This window comes from Actinia tenebrosa, unplaced genomic scaffold (genome assembly GCF_029948245.1).
Source record: "Actinia tenebrosa isolate PJP-AT-01 unplaced genomic scaffold, QUT_ActTen_1.0 PGA_scaffold9__36_contigs__length_13948895, whole genome shotgun sequence".
Lineage (NCBI taxonomy): Eukaryota > Metazoa > Cnidaria > Anthozoa > Actiniaria > Actiniidae > Actinia > Actinia tenebrosa.
In genome coordinates, this window is record NW_028292586.1 from 3,663,406 (window position 1) to 3,672,995 (window position 9,590).

Consider the following 9,590-nt stretch of genomic DNA (forward strand, 5'->3'; position numbering starts at 1 on the left):
ATTATGAAGTGCGAACGATGTGAGAGGGAATTTAAAAGGAAGGCTGACCTAACCAAGCACCTTTCAATGCAAAAGAAGGAATGTAAAAAGTCTTACGAATGTTTATGTGGAAAGGAGTTTGAGACCCGTGTGAGACTGTATTGGCATTGTCAAAGTTGCACATACGACTACGACGACCTCATATAAGGTATACAATATTTCCTATTATATATGGAGTCACGATCTAATTTCAACACCGTTTCCATACCCGGCGCAGGAGAAGTTGACCTCAGACAGTTTTGGTCTAAGACCAGAGAGAGAAGGAGGAAGATCTTAGCGAAGGGAGTTAAGGAATTGAGTGCGATGAAGGCAAGCATTGTGGTAGAACTAGACCTAATTAAGGGTGATGACACCGAAACTACGGTCTGGCTACGCTCCAAGTCATTAGTAGTACTACAGTCTACTAACCTAGCACCGATTTTGTCGACTGCCCTTGAGGGTATGTTAGAGACACTCTCAAACTACACCAGAGAAGGATCGGGATGGGCAGTAACCGAAATAGTGGAGATGAAAATAAGCATGGCGCGGTACGTACCAATTCGAGGTGGGTCTTACGTACCTTTACCAGCCTGGATAGAGCGAAAGAAAGCAATTGCAAGTGTTAAGAATGACGACAATAAATGCTTCCAGTGGGCAATTAGGTCTGCCTTATACCCAGTTGAGAAAAACACAGCGCGCACGAGTAATTACCCGACAGACGACCTAGATTGGACTGACGTTTCCTTTCCAATGCAGTTAAGTTGTATACCAGACTTTGAGGAGCGCAACGACCTAGCAATAAACGTTTATGGAGACCGGGAAGAGACCATTGTTCCACTAATGTTGTCAAAGCACACCGGAGAGCGCATTCACCTATTTTACCACGGCGGTCACTATTCCTGGGTTAAGAACCTAAGTCGATTATTTTACAGACACACCAAGCATAAGTGCAAGAAGTTCTTCTGCGAATCCTGCCTGCTTCCCTTTCCCGACTTAAAAGCCTTAAAGAAGCACGATGAAATCTGCCGTGGCGTAGAGGAAGTTGCACAGCGTATTCAAATGCCAGCAAATAAAGACTTATTCTACGAGGATTTCAAGCGACAAAGCAAAGTTCCCTACGTCATTTACGCAGATTTCGAGGCAATAATTACAGACGAATACCAAGAATCAGGCAATACGCAGCGTAAAGGCCTTCACGAGATTTGCTCTTACGGTTACTTTGTAGTGCGCAGCGACGGTAAAGCAGACGACCCAGTCATATACCGTGGTAAGAATGCGGCCGCACTCTTCCTAGAAGCCATTAAGGAGGAGGAAGAGGACATTAGACAGCGCTTACGCACCACAAAGCAACCAAAGCTATCCAAGGCCGAGCAGGCCGCGTACGCAAAGTCAATGACGTGCCACGTATGCAAGCATAATCTCCTCCAATTCGGACGGAGAGTTAAGAAGTGCTGGTCAGACGACGGCGCCTACCTTGGTGAAGCACACCCCAAGTGCGGGAAGTACGCACGCAAGGGTGAGAAGGCTGGAAAGCCAACCACGCACTGCATTCACTGTAAAAAGCCCTTCGAGGAAGACTTCTACGTAGATAAAGTCTTAGACCACTGTGAACTAACCGGGGTGTACAAAGGCGCAGCGCATTGGAGATGCCGCAACAAGATTGACCCAAACATGGATATTCCAGTATTCTTTCACAACCTTCGCGGATACGATTCCCACCTTCTCTTACAAGGCGTTGACGGCCACGAAGTTAAGTGCATACCGAATAACAAGGAGCGGTACATGTCTGTGACAATTGGTAAATTAAAGTTCTTAGATTCCCAACAATTTATGGCAGACTCATTAGCGAACCTAGCTAAGTATAACAAAGATTCACCAATCTCAGACCTTTACGAGGCAGAGCGCAAGGGAGTTTACCCCTACGAATACATGGATTCCTGGGAGCGCTTTAAAGAGCCTTTACCACCGAAAGAGTGCTTCTATAGTTCCCTAAACGAGGCTGGGATATCAGATGAAGAGTACGAGCACGCAAAGAAGGTTTGGAAGAAGCACGACTGCAAAAACATGGGAGATTACCACGACGTCTACCTACTCTCGGATGTAGTCTTATTAGCCGACGTATTTCAAAGCTTTCGGAAGATGGCGATGTCTTACTATTGATTAGACCCAGCAAACTTCTACACTGCCCCTGGGTTATCTTGGAGTGCCCTGCTAAAGAGCACGAACGCCCAATTAGACCTCTTAACAGATTACCAGATGTACAGATTTATGGAGGACGGAATTCGCGGTGGGGTTTGTGGGCCATCGAGGCGATTTGCGCGCGCCAATAACCCACAAGTTGAGGGGCACGACCCCGAGAAACCATCAACCTACATATTTTACCTAGATGCGAACAACCTTTACGTCTGGGCGATGTCCCAATACTTGCCAGTGCGCGACTTTGAATGGACTGAGCCACGCGAACCGGAGTTTTACATGCAAATAAGACCCGACAGCCGCAAAGGCTTTATCCTTGAGGTGGATTTGGAATACCCAGAACACTTACACGACCTTCACGACGATTACCCATTAGCGCCAGAGTCGATTGAGATACCTTTTGAACAACTCTCCCCATTACAAAAGAAACTTTGCCCCACATACAAACCATACCGCAAGCTTACTATGAACTTAATGAACAAAAAGAAGTACGTAGTTCACTACCGCAACTTATAATTCTACGTGCGCCACGGAATGCGCGTAACGAAGGTCCACCGCGCATTAAAGTTCCGTCAAGAGCCCTGGATGCAGCCTTACATAGACTTTAACACGCAAAAGCGCACAGCAGCCAAGAACGACTTTGAGAAGAACCTGTTTAAGCTTATGAACAACTCAGTGTTTGGTAAGACAATGGAGAACATTCGCAAGCGGGTGTCGATAAAGATCGCAAATACGCGCGAAGAGGCTGAGTCTTATGTATCCCAGCCAGGCTTCGTACGCTACGTAGACATGCTTAACTTCTATGTAATTCACATGAAAAAGGCAAACCTTTACCTTAACAAGCCCGTTTACACCGGCTTCACAGTGTTAGAGCTGTCTAAGTTGCTCATGTATGAGTTTTACTACGACAAATTAAAACTAAAGTACGGTGACAAGTGTCGTTTATTGTACACCGACACAGACTCACTAATAATGGAGATTGAAACCCCCGACGTTTACGCGGACTGCCTTGAAGACATTGACGAATACGACACGTCCGGCTACCCAAAAGACCACCCACTTTACTCAGCTAAGAACAAGAAAGTCATAGGAAAGATGAAGGATGAGGTGCTTGGCAGGCCAATTGTAGAGTACGTTGGGTTAAAGCCAAAGATGTACAGCGTCTTAAAGAGCGACGGCGCAGATAAGAAGGCAAAAGGCGTAAAAAAGTACGTAGTTAAGAAGCAACTTACGCACCAATCTTACTTAGATGTCTTGAATACCCAAAAGACGCAGCGCCACAACATGAACTCCTTACGATCGTATGGCCACCAAATACACAGCGTTACCCAGGAAAAGGTGTCGTTGTCAGCATTCGACGGCAAGCGCTGGATGTGCGACGACGGAATTTACACGCACGCGTTTGGTAATCACACGATAAGCAGTTCTTCTTTGACGAACCCACGCGTGGGACCATCATGAAGATAATACAAGATGGGCTGACCCTTCTTAGCTAGCGCACTTCGGATCTGGTAAGTTTCCAAAGACCAATTAGGATCCGTAGCTCTTTTGGATCCTCCTTCTAATTCACCCGGCTCATAGAGATATCGAACCGTGACATCACCTAATCTCTTTTCCTGGGGGAAGACCGCCCTCGAACTTCTGACGTAGGACTTGTGTTCCACGTGTTTCTTTTTTATGGCATCCTTGGGTTTTATTCCCGTAGCCCTGGCCGCCTCGTTGTTCAAAGCCGCGACGACCTGGGGGAGCCTCTGAGTCCATTCCCTGGTGCGTTTGGACGGATCTTCCAGCTCTTTCCAATACTGGTATCCAAAGAGACGCTCGGCCAAGGTTTTATTGAATCTTTCAACAATGCTCTGACCCCTGTGGTACTCAGCTTCGGCTCTTCTAATCTTAGTGCTGTGGTCTTTCAGGGTCTTAGTAACCACGCCCATGAACTCTGTCCCCGCATCCACTTGCAGCAGCTTAGGCCATTTCAAGACGCGCTTATAAATCCTACCTAGGGCTTCTGCGACTTCCCCAGAATCCTTGCTGGTTATGGGTTCGGCGTCCTTGTATCTGCTTGCGATATCGACTACGGTCAAAGCGTATCTATAGGTCTTTCTTCGCACCTTATCGTGCGGTAAGAAAAGCAAATCTGCCTGATGAACTTCATTGGGGGCATTTACGGTAAAGCTGGGCCTTGGAATGTACTTAGGCACGGGAAGATAAACCTGCCAGAGGGTTTGTTTTCTTAGCCAGTTCTTAGCCGTTTCTTCTGATACCCTGGCCGCGGTCGCGAGTTTCTTGATGGCCGACGCTCCTTTCCAATAGCCTTCGGGCCCATAGTAAATCCTCTTGAGTTTGTCCTCTACGCGGCCCATTATATGAATTCCAAAACGAGATTGATCTTTCGTCCGTTGAAGTCCACCGTCTTTCCATCCACTTTAATGGTGATGTTTATGCTTTCTACCAAATGAGACAAGTCATAGCTCAAAGAAATGGGAGTGTATTCTACCAGGTCAAATGGATTACCTTTGGGTAGAAACTTGGACATAAGAGAATACTTTTCCCCATTGCTGTAACTATGGACCAAGTCGCAATAGACTTCATAAGAGGATGCGACTTTCCATTTCACCGGTATGGCCGTGTTGGTAATCGTCTTGCCCGAGGCACATAATAAAGATCCCAATGGGTCAAACTTTCCAAAAGTTACTGAATAGTTTGGCATATTGTGTTTGAGGGTCATTTCGTGTGGTAATCCTGTGGTGAGAGTATAACCGTGTTTTGCTAATTCCTTGGCCAGTGTTATTGGCGTGTAATGTCCATTGGGCAGCAATACGGCTCGATAGTTAGATCCTCCTGTATGCTCAGTAACTATGCCCCCAATCAGGTTATACCAAGAATTGTACAAAGAGCAACTAACCAGCCGAACCTTATAGGCTTTGATGGGGGGATTCAAATAAGTGGTAAAGTTATTCTTGTCGCTTTCCAAAAAGACGATCATTATATTAGATACGCCAAAGCCGCGCCTCCTGCCAGCCCTGCAACTCCTACGAAGACCAGCTCATTGTCTTTTTGTTTCTTAGAAGGCTGGTAGTAATTCTTAAACTGGGACTTTCTCAATCCCATCGATGCCGCGGGGTGTGCCTGTGCATAAAGTCTAAAGGCGTAGTCTGTATTTTCGAAGTTCTTGTCTGCCTGCATTTTGTCTTGGTAGTTCTTGTCCAACCAATCCCTGTAAGCTTGTCTTTTTTCATTCCAAGCCGCCACGTCTCGCTGATATTTCTCCAGCGCTAAGTCGTGTCTCTTCCTTTCGGCGGCCAAATCTCCGCTGCGATCACCTCTGACTAATCTATCCAAATACTGACCACCATAATTAGCTCCAGTGAATGCTAAAGCTGCAATAACTCCACCTGCGATTAAACTAGCCATTATATATTAGAAAATCACAGGGATTTTCACGAGTTACGTTGTCGGCAGGTACTTTTCCTTCCGTAGGTAATCCTTTACCATGATAGCCCCGCCTACGGCAGCGGTCATCTTAGCAAAATTAGCGAAGCTCTTGCTTGGGTCTTCAGTAAAGTCTTCTTTGAGCACTTTCTTACCTACCCAACCAATACCCGCAACGATGGAAGTAATGATAGCTGCTTCTTCAACAGTTTTCAATAACGCGGTTGACATTATATTACAAAGCGAGAAGGTTATTCCATCACGGGTATTTTGCTTCTAGGCTCCTGCGGTACGTGCACGGCCTCCAATTCTACTTTTGGCTTCGTTGCCCGCCATTGTAAGTAGAGGCTACCTGCTGCTATGATGACTCCTAACGCGCCGATGACGTAGCCTGGATTAATAAAGGATTCCTCTTCTTTTTCCTCCACCTTTTCCTCTTTCTTTGCTTTGTTCTTCTTATTCATCTCTGCGAGCTTCTTCCCCGCGGCAACTCTGCCTGGAGATTTAGCCTTGGTAATCTTCTGCTCCTCTTGGGGCTGCTCTACCTTTGACTCTGGTTCACTCATTTATATCTAAGGACTTGAAGGACTTGATAAGTAACTTAAGGTAACCTGGGTAAGTACTTGAGAAGGACTTGATAAGTACTTGAGGCGACCTGGGTAATTCCTGAGGACGACTTGACTAAGTACTTGAGGCGACTTGATCAGGTACCTCAGCAAATGCCGCCTTAAACACCCTTTCGACTTCTCTGTCCTTCTTAAAGTCCTTCCAAGATGTTCCGAAGGAACCTAGTACCTCCTTCAAGTCGACGTGCTGAGCTACGTGCAAAGCCGCAGAGGCGACTGCCATTAACTTACCGCACTTCAAAGACAACCAGCCGCAGGTTATCTTAAGTTCTTGGGATATTACATAGTCATCTCTTATGTCCTTCCGTAGTTGCTCCACGTCGTCTATGGGCAGCGCAAGTCCGAGAAGCTTGGTGGCAAGTCGGATAGCGGAGTCTGCCACGGCGTCCGTGGTCTTACTTGCAAGGGCGGCCTCATACCTCTTATGGAACTTCTTTACTTCCTCTTCCGACAACTTATTAACTTGCTCATGGGTAAGTTCCTTGGCAATCATTTCTTTACACGTCCCAGAAGACACGAGGATGTTAAGTTGTTCCTTGAGGGTACTTTCATCTAGCTGCGTGGGGACTTCATCTAAGAGCTGCTCAATCTCCATATATGTTAGGAGTTAAAGATCGCAGATCTTTATGGAATACGGAAACCTCAAAGAGAAGATCATCTTGGAATGTTGGTGCGTTTTTAGATGCCGCATGTATTCGTGTAACTGTTCCTTGGATATCTCACCGCCGTAGTCGCTTAAGATGGTTTCCAGATCAGACTTGCTCGGAGTATAAAATACGACAAGTGAACCTAAGTTTTCCCTAAAAGGTTTGGAGACACTGGTAAGCTGCTGTGAGAGCAACCAAACGCTAATGTTGTCATGTCTGCCGCTAAAGGCGAGTTTAACAAGCTCTGAAGTGCGCCTTTTTACGTCATCCCCACAGGCAATATCATCCAGTATGAGGAATGTCTGCGTATCCTTAGGGAATTGTTTATGCCAGAACTTCAAATGCCCAGATAACTCGTTAGGGTCTAAGATATCTACGAAGAAGTCGTCATCTTTCACTCCTACGCCCGTCCAGGTGCGGTTATTCACGTAGGTGGGGCAGAGCAGCACTATGTAGTCGAAGCGGTATCTAAAGGGTCCTAATAGCTGCTCTACCACGAACTGGGTCTTTCCGCAGCCGGTGGGTCCTACTATCAGAGCGTTACAAGGCATGTGATCTGGGTTCATAATATACTAGGATTTCTAACGAAATCCACTAGTGAAAACCGTAAGGTTTTCTGATATATATATGGAGCCTGTGGAAGCAGTGCAGAGAATCGTTAACGACATTAAAGATAAGAGAGACACCATCGAAATGCGAAGGGAGGAAATTAATTGCCTTAAAGAGCGCGTGCAGGAGTTGTACGATGAAATGTGTGGTCTGAAGCGCGCGGAACGGTTTGGTGCGTTAGTAACGATGGCAACGTGGGCGAAAGAGTCCGTTAAGGACTTTATGAAATATCCCATGTAGAATGTTGACAATAAGGTTAATATCTTGTTAAGTGGGTCTGGAAACTATTTCAAACCCCCTCGTAGAATGTTGAAGATAAGGTTAAATATTGGTTAAGTGACCTGGAAACTATTTCAAAAGGCACCTAATAATGTTGAGGATAAGGTTAAATATTGGTTAAAGGATGTTAAATGGAGGCTAAGATATAGTTAAGTATATATGGACTACTTGGTGTGTAAGAGGGTGTTTAGTACCAAACAAAAGCTGCAATACCACGTTTATCGTGGTGTTTGTACGAAGAAGCCTGTTAGTAAGGTTTGTGAGGATTGTGGTAAGGAATTCAGTACTGTTCAAAAGATGCAGCAACATCAAGAAAGACGCGTTTGTAGAATCGCCTGTAAGGACTGTAATAAGGAATTCAATACCTCAAAGGAAATGCAGCAACATCTTAAAAGGGGTGTTTGCTGTAAAGTAAGACAGTGTAGTTTCTGTATTAAGATACTTAGTAGTCGTCAGCGTTTACGAACGCATAGGAATAAACATGAGGAAACATACCGATGTCTTTCAAAGAAGTACGATCTAGAAGGAGTGGATTGTTACCAGTGCGGTGATCTTATCAGTCGCTGCAAACATAAAGATCATTACCTAAGGAATAGGATAGACTACCATAGGAAAATAAACCACGCATTTCCTTCTTTTGATCGTGCTGAAGGCGTCCCGCGGACTAACAGGGAATACTGGAGAGGAGTGTGTGAGCAGTGTGGATGTGTCAGAGAAGAGGAGCACATCTTTAACTGTTTATTAACCAAACATTAAACATTATGAGGACATCCTTGGAATAGTTTCCAGACCCATTTAACCAATATTTAACCTTATCCTCAACATTCCACAAGGGTTTCTGAGATAGTTTCCAGACCCTACTTAACAAGATAACAACCTTATTCTTAACATTCTGGGATGGATATATGATAGCCTACGCAGCCGCCTTCTTAGTCTTTCAATATATGGACTGTATTACGTGCGAACCCCCTGCTGACTGCATCGTTAAAAAAGAGTCGCCGACCCTCATTGTCGACGAACCCCACTTAGATAATGCTGCGCCTAACCACATAGAGGCGAAGGAAGGACGCACTTTGCGACGTCAAACGCCCAGCGAACATCCTTCTTACCATACGACCTCAGATGCGTAAACTCCTGTCCTTCGATGACGTAACGAACGCGATCCGGCGCCCACAGGCTGTACGTGACACCCTCATGCGCCAATAACAACCGTAGCCTGTCGTCAAAGGCTACGTAGTTTTTTATTTCGTAGGTAACACCCTCCTTTAAGTCTCGCCAGTGTATCTGCCTCACAGCCTCAAACGCCATATATTCTATGAAATATCTTTAAGTGCGTCTTTAAAGTGTCTGTGTTCCTAAAGCGCTTGCAGCACCACCTACAAGGCAGGCGAATTCCTCGCGCATACTCCGTGGTGCTCCTACAGATGTCGTCGTAGTCGTTGCTTATCAGCACCTTAAACCCATTTTCCTCGTAGCCGTCTAAGAGGCGGCGTTGATCCTCAGACAATACCCCGTTGCCTTTCGGAGTCTTCAGCTCGATGCAGAATCCACGGTAATGCTTATGGGCGTTCAAGATAAGCAGATCAGGCTGACCGCGTTGATATCATTTCTGCCAGCGCTTTATACGCTTGCCGTCCGAATCCTGCAGTTCGCCTAAACCCGGTGTTATGAGCATCTGAGGGTAAAACCGGCGGATGTAGTTAACCACCTTCTTATGTAAGTCAAATTCGTTTCCTATCTTAAATACCAACTTATTTGGGGTGTCAAAGCGCTTTTCTATTTC

At 45.7% G+C, this 9,590-nt stretch overlaps 1 protein-coding gene across 1 annotated transcript; it reads left to right on the forward strand.

The window, feature by feature from the left end:
- Window positions 1-210: 210 nt before the first annotated feature.
- On the forward strand, window positions 211-2,178 carry LOC148904519 (uncharacterized). Its single transcript, XM_089024984.1, has one exon. The coding sequence runs from the start codon at window positions 211-213 to the stop codon at window positions 2,176-2,178; it is 1,968 nt and encodes a 655-aa protein (XP_088881110.1).
- Window positions 2,179-9,590: the final 7,412 nt, after the last annotated feature.

Bases quoted from the DNA above. Each gene is read 5' to 3' on its own strand.
- LOC148904519 (XM_089024984.1), top strand. From the start codon at position 211: ATGGAGTCACGATCTAATTTCAACACCGTTTCCATACCCGGCGCAGGA.